Source organism: Seriola dumerili, unplaced genomic scaffold (genome assembly GCF_002260705.1).
Source record: "Seriola dumerili isolate Sdu_G_001 unplaced genomic scaffold, Sdu_1.0 BDQW01000149.1, whole genome shotgun sequence".
NCBI lineage: Eukaryota > Metazoa > Chordata > Actinopteri > Carangiformes > Carangidae > Seriola > Seriola dumerili.
In genome coordinates this window covers 24719378-24739462 of record NW_019174404.1, presented here as the reverse complement: position 1 = coordinate 24739462, position 20085 = coordinate 24719378, and the positions used below count along the sequence as shown (strand labels likewise).

The window sequence follows — 20085 nt, the reverse complement described above, 5'->3', positions numbered from 1 at the left end:
TTCACTTATGGTATGATTCTATAGAAAATTTTTCTTTGTTTATGTCTCATTCAGTTCTGTATAGATCTACTTAGTTGTAGACTGTGTGACTGTGTGACAGAAACAGGTGTAGGCCTATTTTTTTTCCACACAGGAAATTGACCAATCAAATTGTTAAGGAAAACCAATCCCTGTCTACCTTCAACATGTTTCAATCAATACATTCAGCATGGAATGAAGAAGGATAGCAAGTGATCATCTTATACACATCCACTGTGTCCCAGATGTGATGATCTGTCAAGCAAATGTATTGCCCTAAAAAGTACAATATTTTTCTGTGAAATGTAGAAGAGTAAAGTCTAAAGTTCTTCAAAATGGAAATAAAAAAATATACTTAAATATAGCAGTAGTAGTAAAAGAACTTACTTTGCATCTGTAGGTCTGTAACTTGGCTTTAAACTGAAATTAGCTTTAAACAGACACTAACTCAACCATTCTACTGCATCTTAGACAGGAATGCATTTATCCTTTCCACCAGCAGGTGTCAGCACTGACTGTATCCCTCAGTGCAGCAGCACTGCTGCTCTCACACAGGAACAAGCTATAATGTCCAGCTCAGATAAATGCCCATCACCACTCTTCAACTTCCTGCTCTTTTGAGGGACACACTATGTAAATACTGGGTTGCTGAACTTGTTGAACTCATGGCAGCAGCTTATCAGCCAAACAATCCTTGAGGGATATAAAGAGGAGGGAACATTTAATATTTCCTAGCTGCCTGCTTAAGTTAAATTATTGCTGACAAGTGATCTCCAGCTCCAGCATCAGCAGCAGCACAAACACTAAATGTCTCACTACTGTTGTGTCACACAGCAGCTGGCACAGTGCCTCAGAGTGTGAGAGTTGAATGTTGTATGTTTTTCATGCTGTGTCCACACAAACATGACGTGTAATTAATTAAAGTCAGAGCAGCTTGTATTTTTCAGCCAGTAGACATTATTGCACTTTCATAGAGCTTATTCAACATGTTTTTGCAAAACCTGTGGCAAATACTGCCTCGACACACAGATGACCTCTGCAGTTAGTGTTTGTCCACTGGCGGTGTGGTGGAGGGTTATTCCATGTGTTTCAGGTTTCAGAGTCCATGAATGTTATCAGCTCCAGATGGGGGGTGGGGCAGAAAGAAAGAGAGACTTGCGCTATATTGCTGCATCTGAAACCAAATATTACAATGATAAATAAAAAGCTCACCACTTTGTTCCAGTGAGAAATGCAGGCCTGTTTGTAATTTCATAACACATTTCTGGATACTTATCTTTCACACTGTAAGAGACACTGCTGAATACAAACAGGTATACAAAACAACACATGAAAGCAGCTCATGAACCATGATACAATACCATAGTGATCATGTTCCACTCATACAAAGCAGACACCAATCCAGATTGATCATGTTTCACTCATACACAGCAGATACAGTCAGACGACCTGATGCACAGCCCAGAGAAAAACTGCATAGCCTGGTGCCTTTTAAATTCCTCCCCCCTGCTTCCTGCCCTCTCTGCTCATCTAGACTGTGTTTTAATTCGGCTAAATTTATGATAGAGCTGTTCTCATTTACATATCTGCCTGTTTCTTTTGTCAGGCTTGAATTAAAGTTATAATTTGTAACTTTTCCACACTGAAATGTCTAAAATCAACTGGACCTATGTTCCTATATTTTGTGGAGTTGTGTTCTTACATTATCCCAAATGTTTCCTTCAATTCTCCAACCAGAGAAACCTGTGATTTTAATCATGGTAATGCTCCATGTCATTTGGTCACCTGACAGTGACATCATATCCCCTTTGGGCATGTGTGTCATCATTGTGGTTTCCTGCCAGAAGCTCAAAATTGTCATTTTATCCACATACACTTTTAGATATTGGTTGTTTTCAACTATGAATTTTAATTTTTTTTTAGTATATATTTTTTTGAGCTTTTTATGCCTTTATTGGATAGCACATTAGAGAGAGATAGGAAATGGGGAGGCAGAGAGAGGGGGAATGACATGCAGTAAAGGGCCATGTGATGCGGGATTCGAACCGGGGCCGACTGCAGCGAGGACTGTAGCCTCTACATATGGGGCACCTGCTCAACCCACTGTGCCACTCGACGCCCCATGAATTTTAATTTTAACTGGATGAGGATTAGTTGAGCAAATGTTAGTGGCAGCTTCATTCCCAGCCCCTTTCTGACGTCCTTAGTCAGCATCGGTGAATCACAGTTTTTACCCGTGACAGGGTACAAACCTTTCATTATTAGGGTTTAATTAGGCTCACAGCCCCTTTGACACTTATTGTGGCCTTCATACAGTGTCAGAGAAACACTCACTTTTAACATGAAACTGCTTCATTCAGTATTTTTACTGGTAACAATCAGCTGGTCTGTTTGTTATGGAGAGGAGGAAATCTCTGTGGATAATTAAGCTGCTGGTAAAACCCTCCTGAACCACTGATACTGAAGGAATCCAAACCAGGAGAAGCTGACAGTAATGGTGGTGAGGACAATGACTCCCATGATCCTGCGCTACTTCATGACATCACCAAACACCATCTTTTGTTATTGTTTTCATTGAGACCACTAGAGGCAGAAGTCACAGGCTGTATCGTTGTCGTTCCCAGCTGCTGCACTGTGGTGGTACACAGCTGTTAAACCTCCACTGTGTCCCTCTGTTTGGTCCATGACACTGAGCTTTAATGTACCTGAATTGGCAATATATAGATTTAGACAGCACACTATTGTTAACCAGACATAAGTGCAAGTGTGCTGCTAATGAAACCTATTGGCTATTTTATGACATCAACAGCAATGTTGTCTAACAAAGTCAACATAAACACAGGTTTATGACAGCAGCTTTGTGATATCACATTAAAACTGGGTCTTCACTGAGAAGTTGTTCTCTGTGAACATGATATTATGAAATCTTTAGCGCTTTTAATGGTGTCAACAATGCCATGCTTCAGGACATTTTAAAGCCTTGCTTTTCATCCTCTGTCCTTAATGGTGTAGCAGCTACTGAATGATGTCATTTTGTAATCAGCTCTGGAATCATTTTGAACTGCCACTTTTGAAAAATGTGAAGTCTAGTTACTGTTGCAGGTGACTGACATTCTACTGTCTAATCCAATACCTCAACACCTCCCAGAGGATAACTATGTTGTTCGTTCATTTTCATGTTATACATAAAAAATACATACAGTTATACAACCAAACAATGCATTCTAAAAAAATCTGTTATCGTCATCCGATCATCCAATCACTTCAGCCTATTCATCATTTTAGCTTTGTCAAGCCAACGCTGTGTCTCCTCCACAATATGTTCTATATGTTACTGCTGTAGTCAGCAAACATGGCACACTGCTGCACAAAATCTTTAACATGCCCACTGGAACACTGAGTGAATTCAAAAACAACTGCATCAGGGATAGAATATACATTCAGATAATGTACATACAATTAGTTTAAATTCTGCCAAAATAAAATAGACTGATGTCCAGAAAAGGGCAGTGCCAGTCAAAGAACAGTTTCTAGTTTTTATCCTCATTGACTTTCATTTTTGTCAAGGACGTCTAATTTTCTGTTTGGACTGAAAATTAGAAGAAAGTGAATGTGGTGTAGAGTTAGTCTCAGCCTGGTGTTTGGGTAGAGAATGAAAAAGGTTTGCAGATATGTATTACAAATTTATGAAAAACTAGGCCTTAGGGTGGCTTTTTCAATTTCAAAGGTTAGTGGAATCACCAGATTTACATTTGTTATGGCTTTTCAGAATAAAAAACTAGGCCAACATATCTAGTGTAGGAGAACAAGAAAGAGCAGGGACAGCTTCGGCAGCTTCAAGCTTCAACAATGGTCATCTCTTAATTGTTGCTCTGTAGAAACGGTTACATCATTAGTTGTTGCAAATCGTTTAGTCAATTCTGTTAAACAGTGAACAATTACCAGCATTACCAAATGTTGGCAGTTTCCTACTTCAAATAGGATGATTTGCTTTGCCTCTAATTCATGTCATTATAAACGAAATATATTTGGGTTGTTTGATGGTTGTGGAGGTGGATAAAGGTGACACAGAACCTTGACAACAAGATAAACGCATCTGTTCCATGCTACTTTTTTTTCTTCATCCTTTTTTTGTGAATATCTGGATGTGTGTTATGTTGTGTTGTGTAACCAAACCAAACCAAGTACCAGCTGGAGGAAAGCTGTGGTGGTCAGACCTGGTTTGAGCTGTTTAGAGGCTCTGTCTGTGGACTGTCCATTGTGATGGAGCTCCAGCAGGTGACAAGTTTCTGCCAGTAGATTTTCATCAAGTAAAAAAGTGAGAAAAGTGTCTGTCTGAAGGGAAGGAAACACGTTTCTGACAATCTCCAGGCACAAACACAGGTGGCCGTAATCAGCGCAGGTGACCAAAGCCGCATGAAATGTTCATGTAACCCACCTTAATATTCAGTGTTTCCCCTGCCAAACACACATCCACATTTATAACTGTACAAAAATGCTTAAACCTGTGACACACATTCCTTCTGTGTAGTTTTATGTTGGATTGGTTAGCAAGAATATACTGCGTCGACTGCGTCGAGTACCTTGCTGTGTTGTGGATTGCATTTCCACAGGCCAGTGTTCTGGTTGATCCACTGTAGCGGATGTCTCACCTTGCCCTCACCATTACTGTCTTCTCATGCTGTCTGACATTTTCTTTTGAAAGTGTCACTACTTTACTGTACATTTCTACTAACTACTTTTTGTTTACTAACAAGTATGTGTGTCTTTCAGCCCTCAGCCTCCAATGACGGCAGGCATCTTTGTTCCATATAGAGGAATGGTGTGTTTATGTGCTGTCAAGTAACAAGTTTGTCAAGTTTCATTCAAGTTCTTCTTGTTTGATTATTATTAGTGTTGCCTGTTGAGTTTCCAAACATCATAACTTATGAATTCAGTGCTGTGTGGCAGCTAAATGTGGTCAGACCTTCACTTCAGCAAGGATTCATAGATCACTTTTATTCACTGATTATTTTTATCAATGCAACTCTTTTCTACACATGTACAAAGTTGAATGCAGATTTTTACTGGTTTACAAAAGGTTGATTTTAGAAACTTTACAACCACTCAACCAGACCTGAAATGTTTTAGCAGAACCTTTATGTCACAGTGAAGTTGACCTTTGACCATTTGGATATAAATAACCTTACTTCATCATTTTATCCCATGAGACACTTTTTGTGTTAAATTGTTTCATATTTACCATATGAATTCTTCTTAAATCATGGCCAAAAACATCAGTTCATACTTAAGTCAAAATTAACTTTTGTGCCAAATTTGAAGAAATTCCAAGTCATTCCTGAGATATCATGTTCACAAGAATGGAACGGACATCAGGTCACAGTGACCTTGATCTTTGACCTTTGACCATCAAAATGTAATCATTTCATCCTTGACGTCTAGTGAATGTTTGTAAAATTTGAAGACATTCCTTCCAGGTGTTCCTGGGATATCACATTCACGAGACTGCGACAGATGCATCAACAACCTGAAAACATAATGCCTCCAGTGTGGAGGCATAAAAACTGACATTGCCATTCCCTCCAAATCTCTGAGGAAAGGGTATTTCATGATAGCTGACTTGACAACTTGAATATGCATTGGTTCGATACCTAGTTCAAAGGCAGCAGTCCCCTCTTGGTTTTATCTGAAGATAATATCAAGATCTATGAAGGGTGTAAGTAGTGAAGTAGTGGCAGTGGAGGTAATAACAGTTATATTTCATTTCATACGGCACTCTGGTTATTTTGTTGTGTACTTTTGGAACTTTGTGACATGGTCCTCTGGCTTTAGGCCTCATCTGGACATCTTTGGGAAAGGTTGGAATGATAGTCACAGTTGGTAGTTTCTTATGAGCTGATTAACCGCTGCAATATGGTGAGATTACACCAGTCTTTCCCCAATGGTGGGCTATTGAACAGCTGACAGCCACATCTATTATAATATTGACAAAAACACATATTTTCCCCTCTTCTCAAATACCAAAAACTTTGAGCCTTGACAAGGCTCTTCAGGGCGCAGCGGTTAAAACTACTATGAGGGGTATGTTTTAGACAGGGTTTATTCCCATGAACATAAATGAAAACATAAAACCAACTATTTTGAAATGTGTTCTGATAATGTCCAAAAGCAGCCGACCCTCTGTGCCCGTAACACCACTAAGTTAGATATTCTGTGGTTTTCCTACACTACCAACCTAGGCTGGAGTATCCTTGCTGAACGGACAGGGGCTGTTACGCTTCAGGCTCATCCTGGGGCTGTGGGATAAAACGCTACTGCGTGGAATAATCCATAAAATTGTAACACTAAGAAGTTATTAAAAGAATAAAAACACAAGGTTAAACCACACAATAATTGATTAAAAGAAACAAGACAGCAAAAGTAAAAACACTCAATAGATAAACATGCAGCAACTATACATGCATAAAAACCATAACTTTGACCCCATCACATTATCTCACAATAGTCAGGGGTCTGTCATTGGATTTGAATTTACACAATAAAACATACATAATAAAAACACATACATGTATAAATAAACCCAGAGGATGGCACAATAAAGTATTCATTAAAGCATTTCCATTGTGGTCCTTGCTGAAAAACCTGAGAAAGAGGTTAAAAGACCTTGATGACTACTCTTAATTAGTGCGTTCTTAAGGTATTAACACAACAAAATGTTTTTAAAGAATCATTAGTAATGTGGATACGATGAGCCACTCAGTAGCCTAAACTGAGCTACAACTGTCTAATAAGTTTTATAACATTTTACTGCAATGATTAAAATTAAAATAATCCCAGACAGTATTTAGTTTCATTTCACAGTGTGTCTATACTGTTTTCAAAAAAGCAAAAAGCAGAAGCACACACCATGCAAATGAGCAGAAAACCAGCACAACAAAAATGTCCTTTTAATGTTTTTTTAGCACATTAACCACAACTGCCTCTTCAAGCCTCATGGTAAAGCATGGTGCCTTGGCTAAGTGGAGGCTGAGGTTGGAGTTCTACTCTAGGTTGATAGTAGACTTTAGTTCATACTGTTGCTAATGAAACTATGGTCTCACCCTCCTTGTTTTGCCACACAAACTATTGAAATTTGATGTGCTTGTTGAAGGTACCATCAAACAAAAATTTCCATCCCTGATTTGCTGCATCATTTGCCTATCACACTGTTGACCATGTGTTTCACCTTTGTCCTGTGTTTTGTTGACTAGTCCATCCACCACAACCTCCTCCTGATGAGGACTTATTCACATGACTTTGTGCATTGTTCCTGTCATAATTACTATGGCCACTAGAGGTCGCATAACAGTAAAATGCAACTATAGGCCGTAATAAGATGTTTTCACAGACGACCGGTGTGTTTGTTTTTTACAGGACAGGTTTGCTGATCCACGCTGTTTCTTAATATTCTCTGGCTCGTGGCAGAGAGCATTTCTGCCTTTTATGTGGTACTGAGGCAAAATTACTGAAGCATGACAATAAAATGCAGAGCATGAAATTAACTGTGGCTCCGAGAGGAAAATCACCCCCAACACCACGTCCTCTCATTCTCTCGTCTCTTCATTTGTCTTTTTCTTTTTTTTTTTTTACCACGTTTCACATTAAGTCCAGTATTTTTGGCTCTAAGAGAAAACAGCAGCATCACAGGAGGGGTTTAAACATCTACACTTGCCTATAGGAGATGACAAAGAGCTGGTGTTTTCCTCACCTTGTGTTGCTGTTGGACTGTGTTAAAATAAATGACATTTTAATAAGTGGAGGAGCACAGGTATGAGATACATTCTGTATCACTGTATTAAATGCAAGAGGATTTTTTTGTGAATTGCTTTACTAACTCCTCAAGCTTCACTGCTATAATACTTGTAGACAAGGCCTCTTGACTACACAGACTTACATCTGCAGACAAACACACACATCCACACACAGTTCCCACTCTCCCCTGTGACAGGCAGCTAGATGAGCCTCAGTGAGCTGAGTAACGAGCTAATCATGAGCACACCAATAATAAATAGGCCTTGTTCATAGTCCACTAATCCCAGTCATTTAGCTCTGGTGTGGCAGTGGAAATCAATTACTGCAGCTGGGCTCCCAGTATAGGGCCCTGCTCTCTGCTGTCCACAACACACACACACGCACACACACACACATGCACACACCTTTGACTTGTGCTTATCTACTGTTGTATGTTGCTAAGTATTTGAAAAATCAGTTATCTAAAGAAATGAACATTTTGCACAAAACAAGGACCCAATATCTCACACTGAAAATGTATTAGGAAGGAATTTTAATGGCAATTATGAACAGGGGGAATAATTAGAGCAAGCAAAACCAGTGTACAGATTGGACAGACTTGAAAAATTATGAACCTGTCCTTTAAGTTAGGAGCTGGAGTCGGGTGTGGATACAGTTACCAGCATGAAACAACTAGGGCTAGCAACTAAAGAACAAGGTGCTTGGACTGGTTCAGTCACACAGCTGTTTCAGTTGATGCTCAGTCATTAAACTCTTTCCTCTATCTACATCGATGGGAACACAGCAAAATGAAAGATGCCATCGAGTTGAATTATGGAAATTGATGGATCCGGTTTTTCCTTACTTGACCCATGTTCCTCTCTGCCTCTTCTACACAGATGTTGACCATTCTTTTATGGCCTGTCTCTAGTGAGACACAGCAGACAGTGTCTCACCAGAGACAGAGAGATTATTAAATAATGATCTTTTATATATTTTCTAATGTCACTTTTATTATCATTATTATTATTGTTATTGGTAGTTGTAGTAGTAATTGTAATAATAGTATTTTACACACACTTAAGTCACACGGTCACATTTAATATCCATTACATTCCATTAGCAATTATTGCACAGTTGTACTGTAAAATTCATGACTAATACTGTAAAAAAACAAATCAAGCAACCCCCAGCCTCCTGAAAAAGTATTTTATTAGCTGTTTGGTTGAGCTGAACTTGCTTGTCTGTCTCTCTGTGTCTCTGACAATCTGTGTGGAATTGATTTAACCATTGTGTGGAGTCGGCTGGCTTCATCGCCTCGCTTCTCCCTACAACACTTGCACACAGTCAGAGAGCACAAAGGGAGGGGAGGAGTGATTCCTAGAAAACAATTTACCATCTGTGCTTAATGGCATCAGAAGGCTGTCCACTGTCCTGCACTACTGGGAATCAGCCCCAGGGCCAAGGCTTTAATGAAAAACGTAAAGAGAGACTGAGTTACAGAGAAACAAAAAGAACAAGCTAAGCACCATCACACTAGCACTTCTTCTAAACTGAGGAGGATATTTGCAGATTATAGCTACTGATAATGATTTATTCAGATTTTAGCAACAGAGGACCTGAGGACCAAGTGTCAAATGGCAATCTGAATTTATATCATCACACTTCCAATTTAAATAGATAAGCCTAAAACTCCACAGCTTCAGAGGAACCTCTATTTTATTATTCTCATAATACAAATGTTCCTGCTCTCAGCAGACACACAGACCAAAGACATAAGAAAAAACACAAGTAACTGACTTCCAGGTTTGGAAAGTTACCAAGATGACAGTAGATCATTTTGCTCTGTGTTCACTTTACAAATAATCAGAGGTGGGAGTAAATCCCACATGTCTCAAGCACGTCCCATGTAACAGTTACATTCAGAGGTCATGAAAAGTTTAGTTTTCTTTCAACATGAATGAAAACTGTTGCAGCTGTTTACACCTTTTAAGTCTATAATAGGGTCTAGATCTATTACTACAGCCACCCACTTCATCATCATTATTTTTAGTCTTGTTATTATCAGTGTCTGTTTATGTGTCAGAAAAAGGATTTGCACCAAATTTGGTGGAGGGATAAAGAGGGTTGCAGGGGCAGATCTAGGATCACTTTCCTCAGGGTGTAGGATTGTTTGGCGTTGGCGGAGGTGTGCACTCTACTGAGTACTAAGCTGCTGATCTCTGATCAGTTTTGCCATTGAATGATCTGTATGGGTGCTGGAGCAGCTCAGTTAGTGCCGTGAAGACAAGAACTTTTGTCTAACTTCAGTTAATTTAGTTAAACTGTACTTCAACTGTTTTCATCCAAATAAAGAGGAATAAAAAATAAGAAAAAGCACATTTCCATCCACTATTGTTATGAAAAGGAAGAAAACAGCTGGTGGCACTAATTCTTCAGTCCATTGCCAGTAAACCACAGCAGAAGAACGATGACACAGTGAGAAGAGCAGTCAAACCTCACAGTGAAAAGCTTTGTCAGAAACATGATGGAAATGTGGCAGTTTTTTTTCATGTCTTCATTTAAGAAATGGAACAGTCTCATTGTTGCTTCAGACAAATCTGATGTTTTTATCTGCTGCTTTATTTCACTCTGTCCAGTGGAGTGGAATCTTCGGTGAAGCCATGATTTATTTCAGCTGTTTTCATGGCACTTACTAGATAGCTTCCCCTGTCAGCCGACCATCCAAATATCTTTGTAATATTAAGATTTCTTTAAATTTGCAGTGTCTCCAACCAGGTGTTTTTTTCCAGGGTTTTTTGCCTTTATTCTGATGAAGAGACAGGACAGTCAGGGACCCTAACCCACGTATTGCTGCTGAATTGACTGTATTACTCTTCTTAACAAACAGCTTCAGGTGCATGTACCTCCCTCCTCTGGACTGATTTCCATGTTGCTGGTTAAACAAAGACAGACCGAGATCAGACTTGTAATCTGGCCAACAAAGACTAGGTTAGCTTTTACAAGTGTTCCACCTCTCCATCATGGTTTGGTTGAAGTTCCCCTGCAGGATGCTCCACCTCATAAACTCCAACATGTGATTTGCTTTTATGCCACTAGGAGTCACAAGTCCCTCCATTATCCCCAATCCATTTGGATGCAGGGAAGAATCTCATAGAAACTTGAAAACATTTCTCGGCTTTTGCATCAGATTTCTGGACGTGGAATATGTCCTATCTTAACATTTAAATCGGCCATCTGATTTTGACTGGGTGCTGAACTAAGCAGCACTGTGTGGAGCAGCCATGCCCCAATCCAAGATATACAACAGCACAGTAGTTTTGAAAGTACAGACAGCAGATATTTAATTTAAATTAATAACAGTAAAAATACACAAGCTTTACTTTGTGCATTACAGCCTGGACATTTTGACAGCTTGTGTTTTTATTTCCATGTTTGATTATTCCTCTTTCCTTGTAGCAGTAGAGTATTTTTGTCATAGACTGGCAATTAAAAAAATATAACAGGGTTTAAACTAAAGATTATGAACCCATCCACAGATTCCAAAAATCAATTTTTCTACTTTTGGGAAGGTAAAATGTCAAACTATGAATCATGCTCCAAACTACAAAATTGTTGTTCAGTGTAATGGTGCGTACATTGATTTTACCATTACACATCTTTAAATAAATATAGAAAATACAAAGTAAAAGTATATTTTAGTTTTCTTGGTATGTTCAAATTGTGTTGGTAGTGTTTTATTAAAAGAACAATGTCTTGTTTAACATGCAGTTCATTAGAGGTCATTTAAAATGTACAAATATATTTTACACTTAATAAATGTTAATATTTTAATGTGTTTTTGTATTTTTCCATGAGTTTTACAAGGCACAGACAAAGAAAATAAATGAGCTGGTAGTGAGGGTGGATCTCCTCAATAAGGAGATGAGAAAGGTGTTGCGGATATATATGTTCATTAAATGTAATTACACTGAATGACGGTTTTGCAGTTTGGAGCATGATTTCACTTATCGTTGGACATTTTATTATCTCATAAGTTTTTTTTTTAAATTAAGCGGATTTTGTAGTTTTATTTAATAACTTACATATTATAAAATCACTTCTGTAAATTTTATTTGATCCAGACACAAAAATGGGCCTGACTTTCTCTGCTGGCATTTTCTCAGGATTTTTATTCAAGCTAATTGAGAGATGCAGACTAAAACTAAAAACACCGCAATGATGGGAACAATGACAACACAACTTCACTCAGAGTATCAGATGTATTTATGTAAAAATTAATATATTAATTGACTTATATTGTTCTTATTACAATATACAAAACAATATGTGCAAAACTAAATTTAATAGTATTTTGAATTGATTTCACTTAAAATTTCCTGTTAACAAATAAAACAAGTAAAACCTCATAGTTATAAAGATAATGCTCTTAATTCTAGATTTTTTGTGTATATACTGTTATATATTTATATAACACTATAGACAATATTTATATAATTATATATTTTTGTGGATGATGTTTTTGCTCTGAATATTAAAATTAGAAAGGACACATTGTAATGTACAGAAAAAAGGCTTTGTGTGTCTTTGACCTGTTGACCAAAGTGAGGTCTACACACATTCATATTGTCAAACAGAACATTAAAGCTGCTCATGCTGCTTTGCTTCTGTGCAGCTGACTTACTGATCATTGGCCAGTATATATAGCTCCACTAACCCTATTTACAAGTTTGTATTACCAATCATGATCATTTCTGATTCTGAGGAAAAAATCTTTTTTTAATGACCCTATGTTTACAATGTAAACATCAACACATTTTGAATCACCACAGAGCGGTTCAAACAATGAGAATATTTGTCACATCAGAACATGTATACAGTAAGAGCTGCTTCCCCCCAACAACTGAAAACAATGGCCATTTTTAATTGATTTCATTGCAAATAGATTTTGAATCAATTATTGATAAAGTGTCTGCAAAGTTTATTCTCACACAATTCTGCAGTTCTACAAGCCGAACTGTAAACATGAAAAGTAACTGGAAAAAACAACTGCAGCTAAGACCAGCATTTAAAGGTTCCTTCTTTCCCTCCTTCCTATCTTTTCTTCCTTCCTTCACTCCTTACCTTCCATTATCTTTTCCTTTCCCCCTTCCTCCTTGCTTTATCCATCTGTATCCTGTCTTTCTAGCCTTCATTCCTTTCATTCTTTCACCCTCTTATCCATTACACACCACCCTCCAAAGCATGTACACACACACACACATCTCCAGCCTTTTATTTACAGAGCTTGCCAAGTGTGTGAGGAAGATGAGTGGAGAGAAACCCTGAGGCATTGTGCACTGAGCTCCTCTCTGTGATGTACCACAAATTAACCCATGTGTCTAATTCGCTAACGGTACATTTGATTGGATGCCGTGAGTGTGGAGATGGTGGGTGGTGGCCAGCATCGGCCTATCCCAGAGCAGCATTCCCTTCAGGCTGTCAGCGAGCAGCATTGCCATGGTGATGTCATCTTCAAGCTGTGAGCCCACCTCTGTCAGACAAAGCATACTGGTTACTGGAAGAGAAGAGAGAGAGATTGATGATGAATCTGATGATCAGGCTACAACCCTCCAGCAAACTGATGCCAGATTTTCGTTCTGATCACAACCTCTAATCAGCTTCATACACATTCTGCCACAAATAGATCCCACATGACTTCAGGTGATCAGGCTGTTGTTTTCAGTTCAGATCACAGATTTTTTTTGTCATTGATTTATTGTAAAAATCTTCATCTGCAAGAGGAGTGAAAAGCTACAAACACGACACAACATTTCTCTGAAGGTAAAAACAAAACATTCAATCAGCTGGAAATTACTCCATTTCAAAGTGAAGGATAAAAGAAATAGTTACATACCATAATAACAGATTACAGTGTTAACACGAACAATTAAACATAAATGATGGTAAATTTACAGCAGCAATAACATGAATATCACCATATCACTGCTGACTGATAATAATAATAATAAACAATAATTGTCTGCATATTGATTTTACAGTCTTATTGTTACATATTGACAGATCAGTTGACAGGCCTCATGTTGATATTTTTCATTCATGACCAACTTTTAATTTCACTATTTCCATCAATTTTTCATTGAATCTCATCTCTCATGGAAACGTTTACTTATAATCTGTGTACATGGACATGGACTGTCACACTTTAAGGTGATGATAAAATAATAAATATAAATAAATGAATAAAACAGTGTCAGGTTTCTGTTAATTCTTAGACCTACTTGAGGAAATATTCTAAAAAAGAAAACATAAAAAAGACGCTTGATGTCGAGTGCAATAAACTGTGTTGTGCTGTTGTACTGTATGTGAAAAAGACAACAAAAACAAACATAACTGCTTTTGTTGGTTTTATTGGTTTTATGTACATTTAGCTTTGAACTATTGATTTGTGCAGCAGAGTTGTGTTACACAGCAACACAACACGATCACACAGTATGACAGGACACTGAGCACCAATCAGATTTCAAGTTAAGACTTTCAGCTTTAAATGAAGAGTATGTCCAGATCAAAAGACAGAAAATATGAGAAAGGTTTTGCATTATTTTTGTTTAATTATATTGTTTTTTTTTAAATAAAAGAATATGAAGAAGGAAATACATTTTTGATAAAATGACCATTGTTTCTGAGTGAGTTTATGTCACCAAAGAAGATGAAGACGAAAGGAAAGCATTTGAAATTTAAGGACTGAGGAGTCTATTTTATTATTTTTTATTTAAAATCCTGAGAATAGTCATGTCAAAATTGTAAGATTCAAATTAAAAGATTTTTATTCTCAGTATTGAGATTAATTTAGAAAACAATCATTAATCTCATTTGTTTTGCTATTTGGTAGTACATTATTATTATTTGTTGTTTTGAACTATACATTTGTATAAATCATTGCCTCTGCAGCCACATTAATGATTGTGAATGACGTGATGGTAAAAGCTTTCACCTTTAGTGTTCCACATGGTGCGACACAGACGAGGAAGCTCTGAGAGTTTAATGATGCTTGTAATAAAAACAGTTTCCAGTGCATCTTTAAGCAGAGAGGCTCATCTGGTAATCTCTGGCCACTTGTTTCTGTCATTGCTTCGTCATCGTTTCCCACATGACACTCATGTCAAATTGTCCTATGGGAACATGCCTTGTGTGTGTGTATGTGTGTGTGTGTGTGTGTGTGTGTGCTGGGGGGTATTCATGGTGTGTGTAGTGGGCTTACAGAGGTTAAGGGGAGCTAATTTCACGGCTTTTTATTGGCGCTGGTCTCAGGAGAGGAGCTCTCTGTAAGCAATATCACTTCCAGCTGGTTTAAATAGGACAGATGGGACAGGACCACCACCTCCAGTAGGGCTCTGCTGTCTGGTGTCCACAACACACACACACACACACACACACACCCACACGTACACACATGTGTGTATATATAGATATAGATATAGATATTTATATTTATACACAAATTATTTATATATAAATATGAACTGGACAGAGTTTGAAACCAAAACAACCTTCAAGTGCCACACATTCATGGGAACTTGTGCAGCGGTGTTGGCACAAACCTTACAAACAGCATTTGATTACCATTGTAGAAACAACACCATAAGTGTGTTCTGCTGCTAAGAGAGTCAAACACTTGGGAGGATTTAAAATTCCATGATTCATTAATTCATTTTATTATTTCTATTTTTTTTATTATTTGTTTCTTCTATGCTTTAATTTCTGAGTATGCTGAGACATTAACATCGAGGTGTATAGTGTTAGTATTGTACTGAAACACAGACTGTGAGCCAGGCCTTCTCGGCCTACAGGTTTAATTCACAAAGCCTTCAGACCCTCTGTTGTTTCACATGTTGTTATGTTGCAGGCTCATGATAAAATAAAAAATGAAATTTTCTCTTCATTAATCTACACTCAATCCCCATAATGACAAAGTGAAAACAGAATTTTAGAATGTTTTGCAAATTACCAAAAAGGAGAAACTGAAATATCAGGTTGACATAGTATTCAGACACTTTACTATGACTCCTCCATTCCTCTGGATCATTTCTGAGATGTTTCTACACCTTGACCAGAGTCTACCTGTGGTAAACTCAGCTGATTGGACACCCACCTGTCTATATAAAAATCTCACAGCTGACAATGCGGATCAGACCAAAAACCATGAGGAGGAAGGAACTGCTGCAGAGTGAGGTGTAGAAACATATAAAAGATGATCAAGAGAAATTGAGATTTTTTGATTTTGGTTTTAGCTCCAACAAACCAAGATGTGAGAAGATTGAATGGGTCTGAACACTTTCTGATTGCACTGTACCATCGTTCAACCTCAAGCTCTTGGCTGGACAACACAGGCTTGATGAGATGACTTTTCTTATTATTCACCTTCCTTATTGCTGAGACACAAGTGACATGAAATCATTAAATGACTCAGATATTCACTTTCTGGTTTTGTTATAGCAGTTCCTCCTAGCTCACTGTTATCACTTTGCTCTATGCATCTACAGTGCATGGACAGACAAATGGATGTGGAAGGACTGCAGACTAACATAGCTCTTGTCAAAACATATCTGATGAGTGTCAAACCAGTTTAAATGTTACAGTGAATGAGGTGAATATTGTGTATATGGCCTGATATTGGGGCAAATAACCCTAAGTCTGAGTGAGCTAGCTGCTAACTGATGGCTGCAGTCCTGATGCCTCACAGAAGTGTTTACTGATCTGCTCATACTTACTTAGTTGTGTTTTAGGTTGGGCAGATAGATCCATGTGGTTAATGTTTGTTGTCATTAGACATGAACCCAGTCTTTTCAGGCTACACACATCCATTCTTTCACTTTTCACTCCTCTATTAGAACAATACAGTATCGATTGATTGATTGATCGATTGATTGAACAATACACTTTGGAATTGTCTTGGTTGTATTGAGAAGGCGTCAGTCAGCAGATTGTGTTGAGACTTACGGTCCATCCTCAGGTCTGAATGTCAACATGACACATCAGATATCTCATGTCACAACGCCATGAAATTTGCTTTGTACACTAATTCTTCCAAGTGAATGAGCCACTTTGATGTTGATGACGCTCTTTCCCAGTAGTCCTTGAGACTTTTTATCCAGATGTTTTTGTATTGTTTTTTCTCTGCAGGTGCACCAGCGTTCAGCAGAGCGTCTTCTAGATTTGTGCTGTGCCAACCGTGGTACTTTTATCAAGGTGGGCCAGCACTTGGGTGCTCTGGACTACCTGTTGCCTGAGGAGTACACATCCACACTGAAGGTGCTCCACAGCCGAGCTCCTCAGAGCTGCATGGAGGAGATCCAGCAGGTCATCAGAGAAGACCTTGGCAAGGAGGTACTGAAATTCTAAATAGACTGAATCGCTGTCTTAGTTTCAACAGGTCTGTTAGTATTCAGGCGGGCACGACCCAAAAAAATAATGAATAAAAATAACATTATATTAAAGTCATTATCTAGCTAAAGGAATCTCTGCCTGCTGCTGCTGGGGATTAAAATAATACGATTTTCATGATAGATTTTACATTAACTGTTCTACATGTTCAGTATCTGGTCAGTCTGTCAGTGTTAGAGAAACAGAGAAGGTCCCCAGTCAGTGTGAAGGTCCCTTAGGATGTTTCTTCTGATATCAGCAGGATTCATCCCCTATAGTGACAACAGCAGCGGACCCCTCCCACAATAGGGGTGGGGTGGGTGGGGTGGTATCACTAAAGTAGACATTCATTACTTACCAAGTCCTAATGCTGTGATCTTAAACATCATCACTTTTTGTGTTCTCTTTGCCTTTTAGTGCGAATAAGTGACTGCTGCATTGTGTCTGTGGTAAAAGTGTGGAAAAACTTTTTCTTCATAAAATTCTTCATCTCAGTTCTTTCCTGATTTAAATAGTTAATTCAATATCGATGGTGTTGTTGAGGGAAAAAATAGCTTCTAAATCTTCTCAGCTCAGTTGAACAATCAAAGTAACTGTCCAAGCACTAATGGGTGATTGATGCATAGTTAAGACAAAACACATTCTTTCTGTTTTGTATTTATTTCGGTTCATAGTTTGATGGTTTGATTTGTGGCAGACTCAGGTTGCTGCCTGACTCTCTCGCTGAAGGTAAGAACATGTGCTCGTCCCTCATATGTGCTTTGCAGGAAGCAGAAAAAGGGCAAATAAAGCAGAAGTGGATATGTCTGACATTTTGTCCTCATTTCATTTCATAACCAAGAGGTCCTCCTGATGTAGCTGTTAATGCTGCTGTTAGTGCAGAGTGCAGAGTTTGCTCTCAAACTAGTTGTTATGACAGCCTTTTAGGGCCCGCTGGAGGCAAGGCAATTGTTCTGTTATTCTCAGATACAGTACATTGGTCTTCTCCCTCTACCGCACACTCCCCAGTGTTGTGTTCTGTCTTTCTGTGTGTGTTAAAGAAATGACTTTGGTGTACTGAGTCGAGTATATTACATCAGCAAATCGAGGAACAGTGAACATGTTGCTCCAAATGACACAGACCCAGTCTGGACCGTTTCATCAATGTTAGACAACATGTGTGTCTAGTAGTATGATGCTCTAAAATACACCATGGAACGAAATACATTGTCAACCATAAGGAGTTATGCCGCACCCTCTATATCTGGGTGTGTTGAATGTTGTGGGTAGTGTTGAAAATCAATGATTTTGATGTAGAGATATTGTTTAGTGGCTGCAATTTTTATATGATGGCACAAGAATGTATGTCTATCTGTGTGTGACTGAAGAGAAGATACTGATCAAAGTGGCCAGATAGCAACAAACATATCATAACATGACCTCTAAATGTTTTCTCATGAACCCTATAAGGCTGAACATCTTTCCCAATAAGAAAAACATGTATGGGCAGTTGACCAGTTTTATTTTGATGTTCCTTGTTATTCCCTGGTCTCATTTGAAACAGTGTAAACAAAGAATATATTGCACATAGGACATTTGAGTATTTCCCTGGAGCTCTTAGAGTTAGCCCTAGAGAGTTATCACAGACTGGTCAATAGGCTTTCACACTACACTGGTTTAAAATGTTATCAGTGTCAATACAGTAATTTTCACATCAGCCACGGAGTTTAGATTGACAACTTCTGGACATTGTCATTGCCATTTCTGCAAATTAGCAAAGCAAAAAGGAAATCATTTTTACTAGATATGGGGTGCTTTTCCATATTGACTAAATGAAATCTAGATGAACTGTAATAATTCATGATTTAATAATGAAATCATTTTTACACATCCATATAGTCTGCGTATGTAAAATGATCATTTTAAGTCCCAAGACTATAGTGTGGAAGTGCCTGTGTAATATTAGTAGTAATACTGAGACAAGAGTTAGACTGACTGTGTCATGTCAGTGTCACTTTAATTCTCCACTATCAGTTTGGAATCATAGCCTCTGAGTCTGATTGTTGAATTCTCAGCCTCTGATTGGCTACATGTTCAGCTCTCACTGAGCAATAAGAGTTGTTTTTTTCTGTAGATAAAAATACATAACATTAACTGACAATAACTGATATGTATAATAGCTAGTTACACTTGATTTGCCAGACGTGTTAAATGTTACACTGTCATTTTCCAATAAACACAGGACCAGCAATCAAGAAGAAAACTGATCATCACACTGCATCATTCATCAAATGTGACATTTCCATCAGTGACAGGCAGCACTGATATTAAACTGCACAGAAGTCGTATAAACCTGGTGTTATTCCCATGAAGAGACTCAAACCAATAGTTGTTAACAGCATCAATTAATAGTTTGTTTGCATCTCACCATGGAATTTGCTGATGATGAGAGAAATATAGAGAAATATATTAACTTCTTCCTTTAAGAGAGAGAACAGCAGTTGAACCTTGGCAGTGAACTATTGCAAAGAAATAGCAAATAGGTTCATGTGACCAGCAAGCAGCTTCAGTATTATCCAGACTGTAACTGGAGCAGATCATTACAATGATTATAAAGATAGAAAAACACATCCTGAAATTATTTGGAAAAATTCTTGGGGAAAAAGTTGTGCAGTAATGGAAGGCATTCGTCATTTGAAAGGTCTAATAAGATGAATATTAGCTGCTGATTGAACTACCATAGAATTTTCTCTTCTTTCTCAGTCATGTTTTTAAATTAAGATGTGCATAAGGTTTGACTTCTGCCTGTATCTGTGTGGGGCGTCATTCTCTCTGAAGATGATGCTAATGTAGCTCGTCTGTCAACAAAGCAGGCAGCAGAATGAATCAGGCCTC

General features: G+C 38.1%; 1 protein-coding gene across 2 annotated transcripts in view; it reads left to right on the top strand.

Annotated features, from left to right (window-relative positions):
• Positions 1 to 20085, top strand: part of adck1 (aarF domain containing kinase 1) — a 142271-nt gene that overhangs the window by 35527 nt on the left and 86659 nt on the right. For both annotated transcript variants that reach the window (XM_022750621.1, XM_022750620.1), the window contains exon 4: positions 16972 to 17175. In XM_022750621.1, coding sequence (XP_022606342.1) covers positions 16972 to 17175 — 204 coding nt within the window. The remainder of the gene's footprint in view (positions 1 to 16971; positions 17176 to 20085) is intronic.